General features: G+C 33.1%; 1 protein-coding gene across 1 annotated transcript in view; it reads right to left on the bottom strand.

The window, feature by feature from the left end:
* LOC132546191 (cytoplasmic FMR1-interacting protein-like) overlaps positions 1-21492 on the bottom strand; it is a 28339-nt gene that overhangs the window by 5647 nt on the left and 1200 nt on the right. Inside the window, exons 2-27 of the mRNA XM_060209901.1 lie at positions 21078-21308; positions 20409-20486; positions 14109-14210; positions 13496-13677; positions 12636-12861; positions 11656-11760; positions 11181-11384; positions 10343-10459; positions 9382-9459; positions 8597-8740; positions 8154-8224; positions 7225-7372; positions 6486-6639; positions 5831-5913; positions 5524-5597; positions 5097-5193; positions 4754-4830; positions 4457-4565; positions 3730-3849; positions 3326-3525; positions 2754-2841; positions 1859-2002; positions 1363-1453; positions 899-1029; positions 506-584; positions 211-326 (exon numbers count right to left, since the gene is read on the bottom strand). Coding sequence (XP_060065884.1) covers positions 211-326; positions 506-584; positions 899-1029; positions 1363-1453; positions 1859-2002; positions 2754-2841; positions 3326-3525; positions 3730-3849; positions 4457-4565; positions 4754-4830; positions 5097-5193; positions 5524-5597; positions 5831-5913; positions 6486-6639; positions 7225-7372; positions 8154-8224; positions 8597-8740; positions 9382-9459; positions 10343-10459; positions 11181-11384; positions 11656-11760; positions 12636-12861; positions 13496-13677; positions 14109-14210; positions 20409-20486; positions 21078-21290 — 3231 coding nt within the window. The 5' untranslated portion in view covers positions 21291-21308. The remainder of the gene's footprint in view (positions 1-210; positions 327-505; positions 585-898; positions 1030-1362; positions 1454-1858; positions 2003-2753; positions 2842-3325; positions 3526-3729; positions 3850-4456; positions 4566-4753; positions 4831-5096; positions 5194-5523; positions 5598-5830; positions 5914-6485; positions 6640-7224; positions 7373-8153; positions 8225-8596; positions 8741-9381; positions 9460-10342; positions 10460-11180; positions 11385-11655; positions 11761-12635; positions 12862-13495; positions 13678-14108; positions 14211-20408; positions 20487-21077; positions 21309-21492) is intronic.

The raw sequence follows: 21492 nt of genomic DNA, 5'->3' as shown, positions 1-21492 counted from the left end.
TAACACTTACCGGACTATTTCCCAGTTTTGAGATGACGAGTAACACTTACCGGACTATTTCCCAGTTTTGAGATGACGAGTAACACTTACCTGACTATTTCCCAGTTTTGAGATGACGAGTAACACTTACCTGACTATTTCCCAGTTTCGAGATGACGAGTAACACTTACCTGACTATTTCCCAGTTTTGAGATGACGAGTACCACTTACCTGACTATTTCCCAGTTTCGAGATGACAGGTACCACCTGAAGAGCAGCATATTTTGCTTCTAATCTCTTCATCATCATCTTCAGCTCCTGTTCTTTCTCCTTCCTGTTGTCACCCTCTAAAACAATAGCTTCTGAGTCAATATCTCATGTTTCCATTTACAAACTTAGGAGTCAATATAATATATATGATATATTAATATAATAATAGAAATCTGGTTTACACTATTCTGTTCAGCAGGGCAAAATGCATGACACTGCCATCCAGTGATATTGCTCACTCAGCAGATAGGCTTACCTTTGATAGGAATAAATGGTTTGGGTATGATATTCTGGAACGGTGCAGCATGTTTCAAGTCACAAACCTCTTCTTGTGTCTGAAATATGAACTCATATCTCTTATACATGAATCTCTTTGTATTTGTCTTTTAATTATCAAAATTAATATTATTTTTCTTTTTAAAAAAACTTGGAGAAATACCTTGTGTAATCATTTCTTATTGTAAAAATCTATGTTTGGTTTCTTTGTTTTTCCATTATTCTCTTCTTTTTAGTTTTAAACACCACACTAAAAAAGACAATTAATGAGAAATAACTGCAAACACATATCCATATTGTACATAATTTCGTTTTGGATGTTTTTGATGTAGACATCAATTTAAGATATATTTAATGCTAATGCAGCACTCACCAGAGACTGTTCTACCAACATACAGAACAGGATGGCATTTCCGACCTCCCGGAAACTCTGGAACACCTCTGTCCTCAGATCTGGGTACTGAATCAGATCATTTAACTGGGCCTGGTAATAACCCATCACACCTGTAAATATACATCAAAGTCAGGTTTACAGGGTTCTCTGGTATCCTAGCAACATGACAACATCGCCAAGGGTTACAGTGATAATGTAGTTTCCTTCATAACACACTTCTGTTATGATGAAACAATTGAGTAACATGTTCGGTTTTTTTCCCACAGCGTCAATTAATTGAAGAATTGGAGATTATCATTCATCATTAAAGAGACGAGACATCAAAACTAAGGAAGTTACAGGTACTACAAAAAGCTTTAAGAAATAAATGTGAAAAATGAAAGTAGCAGACCTTTACCATAAAACATCCAAACATTGATGAACTGCAACAAAATAGCACTTGCCTGGTGATCCATAGTCGTATCGCAGTAATCGGCAAACATTTGGCATGACTCTCATCAAAGTCTTCACATAATCAAACAGGGTTCCTTTCAGCTGTAAACAGCAACAATAACAGAAAGTTACATTTCACAGTCCCTCTAAATTGATTATTTGTTCATTTTTCTCTATTTAATGTTGCTATAATCTGTTCAAATGGATTCTGAAGTAAGCAGTCCCTGTAACGTCCAAATCCTATTACAATTTCTACATGGACGTCTTCTAAGTGCATGTTATGTAACAGATCTAAGACTATTCCATACATTAATCATAACCATACAATTTACCTTCTAGATATAGTTAGCTAAAGGACTGATAAAAGCATGAATCCTAATTAGACAGGAGAGTACAGGTACTTTGGTAACAAAGTTACTCTCTGCCGATTATCATTTAATAAAGAGTTTAAACTTGTCAGATAGTGGATACCTATAAAATTAAAATAGATGTATCAGGTCTACTTACCAAAGCCTTGACTATCTTCAGTAGTTCCTCTATCACCACAGCGATACCCTGATAGCCAATCAGGCGACAGATGGCTCTGAAATGTGGAGCTCCAACAAAACCTTGGTATAGGTTGTAGATAGCACTGTATGAGGTTGTCAGGGCCTGTAGATCACACAGAAACACGGTTTAATACCAAACTTCACAACACATAGCAGAATATCAAAACAGGCATAGCAGAATATAGCATAGAACCACACACAATGTTTGTAGTGTAGTAGTCTACTTTGCATCACAAAATTATAACCAAGAAATCTCTAGTGAGATCCTATACCCAGAAAATCTATAAGTTGATTTACAGCACAAAATTACATACCGTTGTAATACCTTAGCCCAGATAAAGACAACATACCCTATTATTATACAGATCTAAATTTTTTAAAACAAAACATTAGCTTATTATAAACACAGAAAACCTCTGTCTTCTTGATACTATGTAAACCAACAGACATTTATATATCATTTTGTACTTTCATGTTTTACATAACAGTAATATTACAATGGCCACAAAGATATACAGAATTCCTTACTAGAATGAATCATAAAATTGTAAAACAGACAAAGAGATCATTCAGGTCTGCTGATGAACTGATATTAACAAAACTTAGCAAAATTTAATTGAAATTATACTTATAAGGTTTCACTGACAAAACTTGATAAAATGCTTTATTAATATTCAAAGATCTGAGAATTTAAAGTATTTTCTTTCAACTCAAAGTTTTGCCACACTGAATGGTGTGTAGAAATACAGGGTTAAGGTCAAAATTTCATCATCGTGTGTTATAACTATGATTGTGGACTTACTGGAAAGAAAAAACATAGGTATATGTACAGATGACAGTGAAATAAGAGGTACCTTTGTGCCCCAGATGTAGTGTGGTGAAGCATTGGGAGGTTTCTCTCTCTGACTCTCAGGACCAAATGGCAGCTTTGTCTTTACAAACCTACACAAAGTGACACAACACCATTTTTAATATGTTTTTCTTCACTACAAAAGCATCTTTTTATTACATTTCACTTTCAGAATTTAGTCTTGTAAAAGTAAGAAATCTGCTTTTTTAAATATTCTAGACTAAGTAAAGTTAAAGATAATGATATGCTGTAGAGGTTTTGTTTCTCATGGTCCAAATTTTCGGGGTGTTACCAAAAACAGAAGAAATGAAATGGACTACTGTTTCCATCATTAAATTTATTTACTTTCTTTTTTTTCTTGCAATTTAATTCCATCCTCAAAAATGGTAAAAAAAAATGTAAAAACCTTCAAAATTCAAAACTTTTACAGCATATGACAGTTGCTACAAGTTAATTCTGCAGCCATCAAGACTTAATAGATAGTAAAGATAAACAGATTATTGCAGTACTGCAGGAACCTTTACAGTATTGCTGGACCGTAACATCACAGTGACCTTGTCATGACTATAACCTTACCTGTTGGTAGCAGCATTGTAACAGTAATTGGGCAGAAAGTCATAGTTGACCTCCCAGAACACATGCAGTGTCGTACGTCCATAGGGTGCAGACACATTGTGGTTGGCTTCTCTCAACATGGCGTCAAAGTCATTCAATGTCAAGTACTTGGCTAATAGTTTATGGGTGAGTCTGTTACACTCAATCAGCCCCTCTAGTTCCTATACATGAACAAAAAGGAGTAAATTCAGCGAATTCAGGTTTAGGTAAAAAATGGTAAAATTCAACCGGTAAAAATAATCTCAAATTTCACAAATTTAGAGACAAAAAATCATTCTACATTTGGCTTAGTATTTGATTTTGTATTCATGTACTCTTATTAATCAGATGTACTATCAAAGAAGTTATAAAACACAGAGACTTACCACAATTCCAGTGATGTCACCACCCTCAAACCTGGCGATGGCTACATCTAGGGCCTTTTGTAAAGCAGCATTCACTCGCTGGCCGATCAGCTTGTTCAGATCAATAAGTCTTCCTAGGATCTACACAAAAAAAAAAAAAATTGGTAAAAGAGTGTTTCCATGGTCAGAATATAAAAAAATGATTACTTGGTATTTCATTGACCTTATGGCTTGTCACTGTCACTGTAAGGGTTATTGAAGAAATTTCTGACTTTTACATTTCTTTCATCAGACTGGGTTTTTTCAATATTTACTAGTCAGGAGAATAAATCAATGATATACTATTAACATTAAAAAGTTAACAAAACTTAAAGGCTCAATACCCTTTATCTCTCAAAATGGTATTTTCTAAACTTTTTAATGGTTCCAATCATTTAACTGATCTATCCTTGCAACATAATGTATAAGTTTTAAATTTTCAAGGAATAATACTTCCATAATTCTTTATTTAGTCAAAGGGATCTGACTTTGATAGCCAACTCAAAGATACCTAGTTGGATCCCATGAACCTAGGACTCAGGTTCATCTCTTCAAACATGCAAATTAGTATGTTTGGTTTATCGGTACAGATCACAATTGTTTTCAAATAAGGATCCATGGGCTATTTTGTACCCTGGGTAACGCTAAGATGTGAACAATTAAAAATGAAATTTCATTCCATACTGATAAGGATGATTTCTTTATATACCTGTACATGTCGCTGTCGCAGCAAAGTCTGGTATCTGTTAGCAACTGGGTAATTCACTTTGACACCCATGCTTGCACACTCTGAACGAAACCTCTTGTCAAGCATAATACTGAAAAAAAACCATATTGTTAAATAGCAATCAGCAAATAAAATTTGTTTTAATAGCATGTTTATATTAATTTATTAAATTACTGTTCTACTGCCTTGTTTAAATGACTTTTGGACATGTTAACAAAGAAAATAACTAAATACATTACAATGCAATAGAAAAATTGGAAATGAAACCCAGCACCTTACCTTCCTGCCAGATGCTTATAGTAGGCAAATATCTGGTCGCTTAACTTGTACACAAACTGATCAAAGCAGAGATTCACCTGGGAGTAAAGGGAAATAAGTTTTTCTTTAACTTAAAGTTCTCAATACATCTTCTATATATATCTTAACAATAATTTAAATAATAGCCAAATAAAGACTCCTCTTTGAGATAAAGCTCTGAAATAATTTTACCATCTATAATAATTGTTTCCTTAATCAGTAATTATGTTTCTTAAAACGTATATCGTAACATAAATGAAAACATTTTCCTTGGAATTCCTTTTAATTAAATTTTAATTGTAAAATTTTCACTTAGAATAATTACCTCAGCCTCCACTTCATCATACAGGAACTGCTTGTGGAACTTGGTGAGTGCATAGTGGGCACTGTCATTGTATAAGTCCAAGGGGTACAGAATGTACCTAAAGGTGAAAAACAATATAATACCTTGTTACACATCCAAGGAGTAAAGAATGTATCTAGGATGAAAAGCATTGAGGCACACATCCAAGGGGTGCAGAATGTACATACTGATGACAACAGAATGCAAAAGTACACATCCAGGGTTCAGAAAGAACCCAACGGTAAATAAATTTCTAAAAATTAAAGGAGATACAGAATTTTCTGAATCCATACTGATATATGCAAGTTTAACACCTTGATCTTGTTAATCTTTACCCACATACACCACTCCAGACCTACGTTTACCAGTCTAGAATGTTTATTTGACCAGACTAAAACAGAAATCTTACTCCATCATTGAAGGCTCTTTGGTCTCCAGTATGTGGTCTGTTAGCACCCATGGCAACGACATTTCTATAGGGAACTAAACAATGAAAAAAAAACCCAAATCAAATTCGAAATTCTTTGTACATGTATAAAATTATAATCATTCATGTAAATATTTGTTCCATATAATCTTAAATACAGCATATTCAGGATAACAGACGGATACAGATAATCACATTAAGTCAATTCCATGACAGCAATGCTGATGCTTACTTTTAAATTAACCATCTATTCATTTGCCATTGTCAATTTCTATTGTAATATGTTTACCTGTATGCGCTTGCCCATGGTCATCTCCAAAAAGAATTCCCTGTACCAGAGCTGAGACAGGTCACAGCATCGTTGGAGAGATTCTATAAGTTGTAAAGTTAGAGTAAATCAACTAGACACAAAACTAGAACACATTCAACCATGACCATCAGATACTTATCATTCAGTAAAGATAAGGTACATTTCTTAGAATTAAACATCTAATGATCTAAAATTGGGCTTGCCATATGGGTAATTTAGAATCTGTTTCAATGATGTATCATTTTTTAATCCTTATGACTGAAAAAAATTAAGGTCATGATGATAAATTTGATCTGCTAATGTTCTATACACAGTTCAAACATCCTTATACCAGAAAGACCTACATTGTACAATTTTTAAGAATATAAATCAGTCATATGTTAAGAAATAAAAAAGACGGATAACAACAGAATATCTCGACAGGTTCCATAAGGTTCATATATACTGATCCAGCAAGTTTCTTAGAAGGTGGAATAGTAATCATTTATATACAACAACTATTATAAATAAAATTGTTAAAATATTGAAGTTGAAAACACAAAATTAACTACTTTTTCTTTTGAATATGAAAACATGAACTCTTTTGAATTCTGTTTCTTATATTTTCTAAGATGAAGATTGTATGTAAACTGACCATTGAAGTTGAGGAGATAGTTCCAGAAGAATGAGGTTTTGTGGAAGTTGTCAATGGTTAACAGATGTTGGTAATCAATATCCTTTCTCAGTGTCTTCTTTCCACCACTCTTTTCAGCAATCAACGACTCCAACATGGTCCTCACCATATACAGCTGGAACGGTTATATCAAACCATCAAGATCATAAAAGATTACACAGGCTCTTAAGGATAGAAAACATTGAAGGTCTACATAATATCAGTAAGAGAGGGAAAGGAATGGTAAATTTAAACAGACAAAGGGCCAAGTAAGATAAAACAACATATCACAAAGTGTTAAATGGATAATTACATATCACAAGTGAAGAAGGTTGCATTGCTTGTGGACTTTGTCAAATGATAAACAAAACTTTAGCCTGAGCTGGCTTTATAGGTTAAACACAGTGTATCATTGCTTTACTGCTTCTTTGTACACGTGTATAAACTACCTTGTAATTCAATTGATACTATGTCCATTATTAATTGTTCATGACGTAATATTTTCACACCGCAATGTTATACTTCAGTACCTGATAATCTGTATAAAATTGTATAAACATGTCGACAATGTGCCAATAATAAAGATAAACAGCCGTTCTTGGATGTTGAGAATCCTTTATTTTCACATTATGTTACGTGTATAAACTGTAATACACCAACATTTCATCAATTTATGATGTTGAGAGAGGGCAGATGAAGTGAAGGAACCTGATATACTTACCTGCGTTGTTGAGGGGCCAACATTCCTCCTGGGGACCTTGATCATAAAGCCCTCATCTGGATCCTTCTTGCCCTTGAGTGAGGGGTCATCTTGAGGCTCCGTTCCTCTGAACCAGTCAACACATGTGTCCCGTACTGCCATAATTATCCTGTGTAAACATTAATAATAGCCACCATTATGTACTTTCAAACATTTTATACCTTTCTATAAGTTAATATTTTATACTTTTACAGGACTTGCATTGGATAACTTTCCTATAAATAGCAATAAGAATACACTAATTAAGTAAACAATATTGATACTTACTTCATTATTGTAAGTCAAAAAAACATTTAACTATATCTGATTTCATTTCATATACAACTGGTTCATTTACAGTTAACTGATATTAAGCAATATTGACTCAAACAGCCTCAAAGTTTCACTGAAATCAATCCACAAGATCAAGAGTAGTCTTGATATGATCATCTAATCATGACCTTATGTGGTTACCATAGCAACCAAATGACATCAAATATTTTTGATATACATTTCAATTTTCATCAGAATCAAACAATATTTCAATTTTAACCCTTTAAGCCTTCATCATGTTTCTATAGTAACGGTTCTAGAAACACCTGATGAGTCAAATTACAGGCATTAATAAGTTACACCACTATGACCAAGTTTCAATAAAACTGATCAAATGATTGACGAGTTACACAAAAACCTGTTTGTAGTGATCTGGTTGCCATGGCAATCGAAATTTCTGTTAAAAAAATCCTGCTTGTACATCTACACATATCCCCCAACATTCCTGTATAGTTTCACTGAAATTGGTTAACAGGTTTCTATGAACAGACAGACAGACAGACAGATAGACAAATTAACTCCAGTGTTATCCTATTTCTGTATTCATACTCAGCATGACCTGATTTATGTATACTTACACTTTGATGACGTCACTGCGTTTTTTGATGGACTTGCGGAGTGGGTCCCTCAGGATAAGCTGTACAAAATCCTGAAATTATAGATAAAAACCTATTACTTATGTTGTTCAAAGAAACTTCAATTTTGAACTTGGAAGTAATCTTCTCAAAGTTCAGAGTTAGGAAATCACAGAACCACATCTAACCACAGAACGGTAAGTACATCAACATGATTAGTCTCTCAAACCTCTTATAAAATGTACTGTTATTCTTCCATGGACTATAGTTTGAATATAGTTGCATACATTCTTGCTTTTTTAATGAAACAATTGAAATTCATTTTAATCTATCATTAATATTTAGTGAACAAATAGCTTTTTTGTTGATATTGTTATCACAGAGCTTTACATTCTGAAATACTTTATGTCAAACCAATTAAAATGGCTCCCAGGACTGTAACGTACCTGTAGTTCAGCATAGATGTGTCGTCGAATAGCATCCATAAACACTGTTTCCATTCGGGCCATCAGGAGTTGTAGCCCCTTAATCATTGCAATAACTTCTATGATGGCAAACTTTTCGTCACTGTTGTAGTTGTACCTGATAGACTGTAAACACAAGATGACATCAAAATTAACCTCACAAACTTCACTATATCCTGTCAAGATGAGACTTACAATAAACTCCTCTACCTGATTTAACAAAAAAGTGGAGTTATGGTTGCTAAATTTGGATGATTTGTTTGTCTTAAAAATTTTACATGGGGGGGCTCTGGGACTTGGTCTTACACTCAAAACCTTGCAAGTAGGTTTTAGTATTTGCTCTTCCAGTCAAAAACTTCACAGGAGAGAGGCAAGCTAGCATCTGCTCTTGAAATTTTCAATGGGGTTCTGACACATGCTTCTGCACTTAAAACTTTACAGGATGCTCAAACATGTTTGTTCATATACTTTATCTTAAAAGGGTATTCAGACATGTGTTCCTATACTCCAAACATTACAGGGGGCTCTGGCACTTGTCCTATATTTCAAACTTTACAGTGTTCTCAGACACTCATTCTATACTTCAAACTTTACAGGATGCTCAGACATGTGTTTCCATACTCCAAATATTACAGGGGACTCTGGCGCTTATTCTAGTCCTCAACAGCAATGTGCAACGATAAAAGCTGAGGTGAGAGAAAATTCTATAGCTTCATATATGTACTTTTACCTTTAAAAAAACAAGCACCTAAAAAAAAACCACATACCCGTTCATACTCCTCAGAAGACTGTGGACAGTCAGGGTTCTGGTGGCTGTCTGTTGGATGCAGCAACTTCCAGGAATACTGAAACATACATCTCTTATCACTGTATGTTCTCCAAAGTACACATAAAACAATAAAGAGCAGCATCAAATGTTCTAAATGATTCATGATAATAATATTTTCATCCCTGAAAAGTTTGACCATGACCTTTGACCCACTGATCTTGACCATTTGGGACCAGAGACCTTGATTTTTGCTCCATGCTAAGTTTACACCTTGTTTAATTCTGACCAAACTTTGCATCACAACATTATGACAAAATGTTAATCAGTGAAAAGAAAAAACACTGACCTTGACCAATGGAACTACTGACCTTGTGACCTTGATTTTTTGGTCAGCTGATTGTTGTTCAATTCTGAATGCCATTGCTTCATAATGTCACAACAAACTGGTTATCAGTGAAAACCTCCAACACTGCATAATACTTTGTTAGGGAGCAAATATCTTATGATATTTTCATTTGTATCTTGAATATATCACAGTAACAACTCTACTCGTTGATAACAAATGTTCTCATATCTTCATCTACATAGAAGTTAAACCCAGCAAAGAAAGGCTGACTGTACTTTACACACTGGAAAGGAGTTTCTTTGAAGTCAAAGTGAGAAACTCATGCCATACACAAAATAAGCCACAAACAAAATATTGGCCAAGATAACGCTTCATATGTAATCTGTAATGTGATGACTTATGATGGTGTAACAGTAAAATATCTTGATCATATATTATGCAGCACAACCTTCATCAGAGCATTTTTTCACTTGTAATTTTATGAAGTAGTAACTTGAATGTTACACCTAACTAAGGATAGAAAATCATATCACCACAACAACATTTCTTTACTAAGATGTAATGGAACTGTTCCTCAGATGTTTAAGCAGGGCACACTGTTGTCAGTACATACCAGCTCCATGACCTGTTGTGTCCAGGCTGACATGAGATGTAATCCACGTAAGGCAAGCTCACTCAGTTCTTTGTTCTCAGAATCAGGTCGTGGTGACTCGCGTGTTGTTGTGATGGCCTGTTTCAAGGAGACAAATGAACAGTTTTAAATACCTCTTTGTTGAAATTACTCTACTGTTTCTTACTTTTGAAATTATATCTGATAAATGTTTAGTCAGTGAGCTTGGCAGGTAGAGTCTGCCCAATCACCTGTTCACTGGCTGTAAATGTGATTCTGCTATTTACACAATATATCATATGTTTACTAACCATTTTTGATATTTTAAGAAATACATGAGCTGTCTGTTTTATGCTGTATGCTTGTGATTTTTATGCTTTTGTGATAATAGTACTGTCCATGTGTTTATAACTTGTATGTGCTATATAATTTCCTGAGTTTTTGCTTAGTTTTTATGTACACAGTTTTTGCTGCACAACCCTGTTTTTTTAACTAGCGTGCTCATTACCCTGTTTATGCTGCACACTCCTCTTACTTTCAACTAGCATGCTCATTACCTTGTTTTTACTATGTTTTATTCTTAGTTTTGTTGTAAAAATACCTCCACAGAGCTTATGTTCAAATGTTATTCCATATATAAGAGTAAAGAAAGCTTCTTGTATCTAGCATGTTTTCAAAAATGGCTTCTGTTGAATATCCTTGTACTCCATTACTCTATCACTTATCTGACGATGATGATGACAATGACGATGAGCATCATCATCATTATCATCATCATTATCATCATCTAGATCTGTTACATCTATACCTGAACATTAAACAGTAAATGATTCTGTAATACCTCGTTACTGTGTTTGGAAAGCTGACTTATATATGCCATGTGGTCCTCTCGTATCGCCTCCAGATTTGCTAGAATGTTGGACTGAGGACTGATGTGGCTTGATTCACAGAAGTTCCACCGTGATGCATCATAGTTACAGCTGCCTTTGATGTAGGTATATGGGTTTATCTGCATATCTCCATACAGTGGAACAACTTCGAGTTGCTGAAATGTAATTTATTTTACAAAATCTGATAGCGAATGCAAAAAACAAAGTCTGTGAATAAATTACTTATATCTATATATCAGACAGAAAGTTTGATTTGTGTATCAGTTGAAATTTCAATAACCATTTTTTTCACATTTCTTTCAAGATTACTCATAAAAGTTCATAAGTTTATAAAAGCTGAAAGTCCCCCTCCTTCTCTTGTAATGCTTTATATAAAGTATAGCCTTTTTACTACATTTAACATACTATAATGAGGACACTACCAACCTTAAGAATCTTGTCTATTTTAGAGATATTGATTCGCTTCCTTTGGTCCATCTTATAGATGCTACAATCTGGTCTATCCAGCAGGTATATCCCAAACGCCATTACCTGTAAGTCAACAACAGATTTCAGAATCAATTTTTAAATTCAAGTTTAATATAATTCATAAGTAAAAACAAAACCAATTCATGTCATTTCTGTCTTTATCTTAAAACCATCGGACACATTGCGGAATGGTTCCACAGTACAGCCATAGTAATCCTCAGCATAACTCTATTTATATATTCTGAATAAAAAGGTAGGTGTTGTAATTTTTTTTATCACTTCTGAAGGCCCAGGCTCTTATTGTGGTATGCACCTTAAAAAGGTCATACACAGTATAATTCCTGACATGTGGTTTCTAACTGATTTTCATCTATACAGAATTATTTACTGAAGTATGGTTTCCAGTTATTTTTACCTGTAATTACTGAAGTATGGTTTCCAGTTATTTTTACCTGTAATTACTGAAGTATGATTTCGAGTTATTTTTACCTGTAATTACTGAAGTATGGTTTCCAGTTATTTTTACCTGTAATTACTGAAGTATGGTTTCCAGTTATTTTTACCTGTAATTACTGAAGTATGGTTTCCAGTTATTTTTACCTGTAATTACTGAAGTATGGTTTCCAGTTATTTTTACCTGTAATTACTGAAGTATGGTTTCCAGTTATTTTTACCTGTAATTACTGAAGTATGGTTTCCAGTTATTTTTACCTGTAATTACTGAAGTATGGTTTCCAGTTATTTTTACCTGTAATTACTGAAGTATGGTTTCCAGTTATTTTTACCTGTAATTACTGAAGTATGGTTTCCAGGTATTTTTACCTGTAATTACTGAAGTATGGTTTCCAGTTATTTTTACCTGTAATTACTGAATTGTGGTTTTTACTTATTTTAAGTTGTTATATGAATGTGCTTTCTAAAACCATCATTCAACTTACCTTGACCAACATGTACTTTTCACTAGGCTCTAGGAAGAGACGGTTCTCATACATGCTCACACAGATGTTGATGATGTCAGCCAGGAGCTCTTCACAACTGCCAGCATCCACTAGGGCTTCCTTAAGCATTTCTCGTATCTTATTTTGAGTGGCCAAGAACATAGAGAGATTCTGTGATTCCTGCAGGGCTTGTGGATCGGCCATTACCTTCAGGAACATGGCTGACCTGTAAAAGGGGAGATAACCTCACACTCATTTCAGGGAATTCAACATGACTCACTACACTGATTTATAACTTTGACTCAAACAAAGAATTATTTGGTGAAAGGCAAGGTTATGTTGCCCTCTGATTCAGCAGAACAATTTTTCTTAAATTCATAATGTTTTTAGAAATGACTGTAAATTAGAACCATATTGTTATAAAATTACAGACTTAATGATCAACAATGGGGTTAGGTAATAATTCTTGATTTACAAATGTCAGTACCTACTATAACATGTTACTAAGGGAGACCATCATCTGTATTATCAGATGATGAACAGTATGACTAAAGCAAAGTTATCTGTTTAGCTCCAGAATCATTTTCTTAAAGTAGGGAAAGATTGTTTTACATAATATTGATAACCCAAAACAGGCTATAGTGGTCTACAAGTATGGCAGTGAGTGGAGCTGTAAAACCTGTCACTTGACACTAACAATCAGAGGCCAACCTGCCCTTGGACATCTCTATATTTACAAGACAAGTCACCAAAATTGAAATTCAGCATACTCCAGGGGTATACTGCATTCCACCACAATATGCATATCTATTCATGTCAATGTGTTTCTTGGCTTCTATTCGGCTTGAAGAAACACTTACCTTCTATAAGCAGAGTAGTCATTTCTAATTCCAGCCTTCATGTTCTTCAGCTCATCCAGTTCAGCAAACATATTGATAAATTTTCCCAATGTAACCAAATAGGCTTCTGACACAAAGTCATTTCTCTTTTGATTGTGGGACAAGCGCTTCACTTCACTTCCAAACCTCTGTATAGCTCGTCTCTGTAGGGAGATCATGACTTAATATAATAGTTGTAATTACGACAGTTACAAAAGCTCACAACAGTGGAACACCTTACTACCAATACACAAACATAAGTGACTGAATTACTTCAATTACAATATTAATTAGCATAAAATGTAACAAAATACTGATAAATTCACAATGAAATAGTAAACAGTCAAAAGAAATTGAAGAAAAATTCCTAGAACAACATCTAACATCGTCTCATGTGTATGTTGTAGTTTGTCTACTAAATGCTTCAGAGGACCATATGGCTTCTTTTTATTCAACAGCTCACATCTGTTATGTTAGAAAATGAGGATAGATATTTAAACAGGAATAATGAGTTTGGTTGATCAAAGATAGACATAGAAATGTTGTAAGATTGTAAGAATGATTTTGGTTTTAACAATTATCAGCGATATTTTACCGTGAAATACATGAGATCCATCAGTTTGGAGACCTGTGGGTCGAGCACTTCCACAGTCTTTTGGTAGATCTCAGTCCTGTTAGCCTGTTCATTGCTCTTCACCTGGAAATAGTTTCTAATATTATCTAACTACAATAACATGAAACAATCACTATTGTTACTACACTGTTTAACATATTATAAACTTTCACTACTTGATAGAGTTTAGGAAAGGTTAATTTCCCAATAAATGGTAACTACCATTCATCGCTTACATATCAAAGTAATTGACAATCAAAGTAAGGAATACATGACATTTACAATTCAACGAAGAAAAAAACAGACATACAAATCTGCAGAAATAAAGGTATTTATTTTATGTGTCCATGCAAACACTTTTTTAATTATTTAATTCTAGAAACTTATCATATAAACATTTTGATTTCACTTATTAACAACATCCAAAAAACACCTTTTTAATAATCTATTTTAAAAAATTCTTTATAAATAAATCTTGTTTGATCAACTGGCTTCATTGGGTCACAGAACACATCAGGAATCATGCTGTTTACATCTCTCTGACATACTACAGGACTCGCTATTCTACAGCACCATGTATATACAGGTTCAAACACTGTCTCATGAGAATGGAAACCTACTTTTGAAGTTTCTTATTTTTTTTTTAAATTTCTGTCTGAGAGATTGATAGATAAATAATATCTCCTGTACTTGTTACAATTATTTATCAGCAATGGTAACTGTAACATGCAAAATTTATTTCTTGTCAGAGCATAACAAGCAAAATCATTTTGTACAAGATTGCTGTTATTTTCTAATGAATCCTCTGCTAAAACAGTGTATAACAACCTGCTTGGGTAGAAGGATCAACTTATATATAGACCTGGCTTAATACACACAGTAAAACAAAATTCCTACTTCAGTTGCAAGATATCTCCTGATGTCTCAAAAACATGAACAACAGTGACATGACATGGCATCCCCCATCGTTAAAGATTCCTGATGTCTCCAAAATCTTACAAGTGGCATGGAGTCCCTGTCATTAAGACTTGTAATGTCTCAAAAATCTCATTAGTACTGCAGCATAATACCTCATCATAAAGGTTCCTGACGTCTCATGAAGTCACATTTATTTTGGGCAAAACATATTCACCATGAAGCTCATGGCCAGAAAATGATAACTTTAGGATTCCAACTTTTAAAAAAAATTATGTTGACATCTATAAAACTTACTTGATATGTAGTTAATTTTGTTTGTGAATCTATATATGTGTATTGCAAACAACCTATGATAAACAATTTTATTATATATAGTAAATATATCATAAACAACGTCTAGCAACTATGTATATCATAAAACACCTGTGACTGTGAGCAAATGTCTTCTCATACAGCACATGTTCATCAAAGTATAGATGTTCTACAATATCAGTAAATTAAAAAGTGACATTTAATACAAGCCTGATCTCATTAAATGTAACACATCCGTATGTACAAGCACAAAACAGCACGAGGTCAACTCACAGACTAGTCGATGTAAACACAACGACACATAGGACATTAAATTAAGCGTAAACTAGTTCTTAATTAATTTGATTTTTAGTATTTGATGTTAGGAGATGAAGTTGTGTTATCGTTTTAAGTCCTGATGAGCAGCGATTTGTCAAAGCTAGCAGATCTATTCAAGCCAGCGACAGGCAAGTACTAAGAATAAACTTTAAAATTTGTTTGCTTCCTTAGTATTTAAATACACATTCTACTTTTAAGGGACAATTCAGCATATAATGTACTGTATGGCTGGTAATATGGGCTATGTTTGCAGTCAATAAAAATAGCATGGAACTGAATATCAAGACAACATTTTCGCAGTAAATGAAATCTCAGAAAGCATCCGTTATGTCTGTATACAGGGACACCAGTTTATCAACTTCCATCAAATTTAATACCCATGAACTAGCCCACACCAATATAACTTAATACCGCGAAATTAAACAAAATGTACAGGGTAGGTGAAATTGGTCAGGTTCTTGAGAATTATCACTCCTAAAGGAACCTTACAGAGCTGACAATCATATCATTTACATTTTTTTATGTATGATGTCCACTGTGGTTACAATTACTGTCTGTTGGAATCAGTTCTAATTCAATCCTTACAAAAAATGCAAAAATATGTCCAAAATCATAATAAGACATTTGTATTGTGATTTTCAATTTAATCGGATGGTTTATATATATATTAAGAAAAAAATATACGTCCAAATAAAAATATCATGTGATGTATCGTCATGTCTACAATTTTAAATAGAACAGGTTTTAATATAAAGAGATGGTGGCTCATAACAAAGAAAGTAAATAAGAGAACAATATTGCTAGCCTTAGTCTCCAGGATAACATGTAAATGGGGTTACCCAGGAGAGAGATTTTAAGTATGTTGTCTATACATAAAATAGATATCAGACATAAAATGAATTATTCATATATTTTTATTTCTTTCAGGACTTTTCAAGTCTTGGTAAAAAGTCTGATGATCAATGCATGAATTGAGCCTCAGTACATGTGTAGGTCAAAGAGTCAAGAACTGTTAACATTATTAGTTTATATGTACAATCAATAAATAGTACAAGTACATGAACAATTATTATAAAATTGTTAATGTACTTGTAAAGCTGTTAAATGGTTTATTGTACCTGTATATCCATTAAGTTGTTCCTGTATATATATATATATATATTTATACACAACAAGATCAAGGACTTTTCTAATTGATCACAAATGCCAAGAAAACTGTGGGTTTGTGACCATTTTAATAAGAGTTGTTTATAAGGATAAGGAAACTTTCTTTAAGTAAGGCCTTTGTAACATAATCATAAAGTACCAACAACACCAAATTGTCCCTTTGCAGTTTAGGTTTTTGCTAAAGAGCCAAAAGAATATAATTTACACTATTACATCAGTGTATAGCATGATGTAGAACATATATAACATCCTTGATACTCCAGGGATATGACCACTTTCACTCTCTGCACCCCTGGAACATTTCATGGCAAAATTGAAGGTTCCATGTGTGATACCTTCTGGATATGACAAGAAGACTTATTTGATCTTTTGATGTACATCAGTGTCTGCGGGCCACATGACAGTATGTTGTATTTGATGGTGGGTGTTGCTGCTTTGTGATCTTCAAAGGAACCTATCAGTCTGTGGTTGCTCAGTTTGTTCTCCTGTGCCATGCTCTAGACCAATCATGTTGCTTCGCTAGTGCCTTAATTTCACCGTAAAATGTCCCAGGGATGCGGATAGTGATAATTCTTGTAACCACTGGATTACCATTTGAGGATGTATATACAACGAATGATCATAGTTTACTGCCTTCTTTTTTTATCTATTTGGTGAAAATGAAATCACATTTAATCTGAACATTATAAATTGGGTTATTTCTGTGAGGTTATTCACAGCTCATAGTACTTATTTCATGATGAGGTTAAAGCAATGTAAAAGATCGTCAAAAATGTTTATATGCTTGTAAAACACAGTAAAAACTGAATTTTAGGCAAAAATTCAAAGTAACTTTTTTTCATCAAAAACAAAAGTATATATGAAGGGAAAAATACACGACAGTGACAAATGAACTTGAACTATCTAAATGATATTTAATCATTGTTATCAAGAGGGAAAATAAACATGCTGCTTATGGATGAAAACATAAGACTGAAATAACTTAAAACTCTCCTCTGGTTTTCAAATACAAATATATATCGGCAAACAACATTAGTGTCATTTAAAAAATATTATATTGTTACGACATGGAAAGGAGGTGCAATTACATCAAAGCACACACTTAAACTATGACTGCAGAAGTCATCATTTAGAAATTAAAATCATACCACATTTTTTTTGGATATCATTCTTATTTTTTTTTTTTTCAAAACCAAAATGGTGAAGTAATTTAGAGAGAAACTCTTAGTAAGTTTCTTTATGAAAATCCTATTTAACATATAAACATTTTCAAAGAAAAAAAAACAGCATGTTACATGTCCCTGGACAGGACTTTAAGCCTATCACTGATGACTGCTTATGGCAACAGTCTCTTAACCCTTCAATTATACACATCATGTCATAGTTTAAATGTATTTTGCACAAAAAATAACCCAATTTACAATAAGGGATTCATAACCTAAAGTTGAAAATAAAGACTTGATACCCACTGGTGTATAATCACCCAGAAGAAAATTGTACTGAAAATCAAAATCAAAGTCTTGTAAATCCTTCCACATTACCAAAACATGATACTGAAATTGTCCTATCTATTCATAAAGGGAATCACACATTATTGAAAAGTAATCAGACTTAAACAGACGACTATCTGAAAACTGTAAGTAAACAATGATTTATCAATTACCTTCATTTTGAAGTATTATATAATTCTAACTATACAAGTCAACTTTCTCACAAATATTTAAAAAAAAAACCACAGAAACAAAAATTAAAACAAAACCTATTACAGGAAAAAAATGAAATGGTTAATGTGAACTGCACAATGTGCAATATCATATTACAGCCATTTGTTCTGGTTAATTTATAGTCTGCATAATTAAGTGATGTAAGCACAGTCAAACTTTGACCTTTCCAAGTTCAAAGGACTAGAAAAAAAAACTTTAATAAACCGAGACTTCAAGTCATTCGTGTTAGGTTATATCAACATTTTCACGTCCATGACCTTTGTTGATTACAAAATATTTCTTACTGAACAGACACAGCAAATACTAAAACAAAGTTTAAATGCAGAGAGATATTTTTTATTTTAAAAAGAAATATTTTCATTCATAAAACAAAAACTTTTAACAGAATTTAACAAGAAATGGACATTGCGTACTTACGTTTATATTTTCCTGATAGGTATGTGTAAAGTGGTTGTTACTCTCTATGTTTTCACATTTCCATAAACTATACCTCACTATATGCTTTTATCGCAATGGTGGTGGTGGTAAATGTCCTAATATCATTGTTGAGTAATGTCACGGCTTGTGAGTAGGCAATAAATTAAACTGTAATCTGTGCCCAGTCATTAATTAACTTTGTAACACAGAGTAACAAACAGTATTCCATTGTAATCCCTTTGTCAGGTAAGGAAACGTGCGAAATTCTGCTGCGGAGCTTAAGAACTAGTACAGTACATATAATATTTTGTTCGAATCATGAAGTGTAAACGACTCATGTTTTCGTAACTAACAACTGTGAAAAAACTTCGATACATCGAAAAGTTTCATATATCAAAACGTCAGTTGAAAAAGGGATAAGTTAGGAGTATCATAAAGGAATCAAATTCAGGACCGAAGAAAAAAAGATATAGGTCAAAAAATTTGAATCATAGAAGTTTGATTCATAGAAGTTTGACTGTATATGGTTAGTATTCTCCTTCCTGTAATCTATATTTTGCTGAGTATCAATATTTACACCATGGTTAATCAAAACCACTCAAAACAGAAAAAGATTGAAAAGGAAAAAAGCACCTATTAATAAAATAAAGTGTGTAGCTGATCCAGAAAGTATACATTTAGACAAGGAATGGCAGCAAGCTTAACATTTATAGAAAGATATTTAACTTTTCTGTAACTCTATGGATAAATATCGTTCAGAGAGGTGGTTCAACAACTTTTGATTTGTAAATATACTGTATACTGTAGTTAACCTAAAATTCAAATAACTGTGCGTTACTCTGATTAAAATTTATTGTAATTTCTTTCACTTTTCCTCAAAATATTGAACTGTGGTATGTTCCTGCCATAGTTTGAAAAGTCTCTTAATTCATTTTTCACAAATGTGATTTTAAAATTTTCTACATCAATAATATATCAAGAGATTTTTTCTGAAAGATATGAAAAAGCATTTATTGATTGTATAAGATGTAGATTCTGTGAAAAAAATTTCAGTATGGTGTGAAATTACATGGCAAAATACATTTAGCCAATAAAATCCTTGGACATTAATTGGTTTCTGAAATCGCTTCTAAGCTTTGAAATCTATAAGAAATAATTGATAAGCATGTACACTAATCATGATCTAATTAAGAATACTGACATACTTGTTGATAGTCAACTAATAAATTATATTTAACTACTTTGTTTTTATTTCAACATGGATCAAAATATCTATATTCAAAAATGGTTTATATTTTTTAAAACTACATAAACATTGAATTCTATTTGACAGTCTTTCATATCCATGAAGTGAAGTTTTCTAGTAATGTTTCTGCTCTTGATATATGTCTCACATTATAAAATGTCGAAACCCTATCATGCCTACCTGTGGTAGAGCTCGGGAGCAACACCTCCATGTATATAACATCACGGCATGTTCCTGGCCCTCCTCCAGCAGTTTATTCTACAATAGAATATCAAAGATGACCATTAGAAAAAAAGCATTGGTGCATGTGTATATATAGCCAATTTCCTCCTGAGTACAGCTTAGTTGAAACATCACATAGTGACTGCTATGATGAACATTATCAGAGAGATAGTCAATGATTTATTCATAACAGCCATTCAGGGAAAATGTCAAATGTTAAAGAAAGACAATCACTGAAGGTAGGGTTAACTTATACAGAGTGACAAGTGACAACATTGGTTTATATAACATATAAAATGTATGTAATTTGATTCTTTAAATTTATTATTCCTGTAATCTGGATTATTACTGGTACATCAGAATCATAATACTCATAATCGTAATAACAGAAAATAAGACAAGAAACTAAAAACATCCTTCAAATACAAAGAAGAAAAATCAACACATTAATAAAGTTGTCCTCTAGTTTTCAAACACTTTTTGTGAATGTGAACTGTTTCTGTCATCAGATATGTGTATTAATATGCAAAGGCATTTAAATTTCATAGAATAATGATATTACTTAGAAAATACTAAAAATTCAATGGCAGATGGTCACCTAACAGGGTCTATTGTACAGTGTATTACCAGTTCTGCATGAACAGTTGCCTCCTCAATGTATCGAGCAACTCCTGTGACATAGGCATTCCTGTCCTCAAAGTTGGTGTCGAAGTTGGCCTGATAATGGATTGACAAGGACATGCCCTCAATACATGGCTGTTGGTCTGGCAAGGGAAGCTCATCCAACACATCCACATTTTGTAGTGCATCTGTCAATGTGATTTTCTCCCCTGCTGCCATGATGAATATCAATGGTATCTGAAACATCATTATAACATACTTGTGTTCAAATTGATTTTATACCAGAGCGTTTAAACCAAGTTCTAGATACTTGTGTTTACATCTCCACTTGCCAAACTATTATATCAAATACAAATAATACAAATGGTCTAGAAGGAAATTTGATTTTCACTATAATCGTATATAACCATTTTTTTAAAAA

Source organism: Ylistrum balloti, unplaced genomic scaffold (genome assembly GCF_031769215.1).
Source record: "Ylistrum balloti isolate Yb309-2 unplaced genomic scaffold, AGI_CSIRO_Ybal_v1 Utg369876, whole genome shotgun sequence".
NCBI classification, from domain to species: Eukaryota; Metazoa; Mollusca; class Bivalvia; order Pectinida; family Pectinidae; genus Ylistrum; species Ylistrum balloti.
This window is presented reverse-complemented; position numbering and strand designations above follow the sequence as displayed.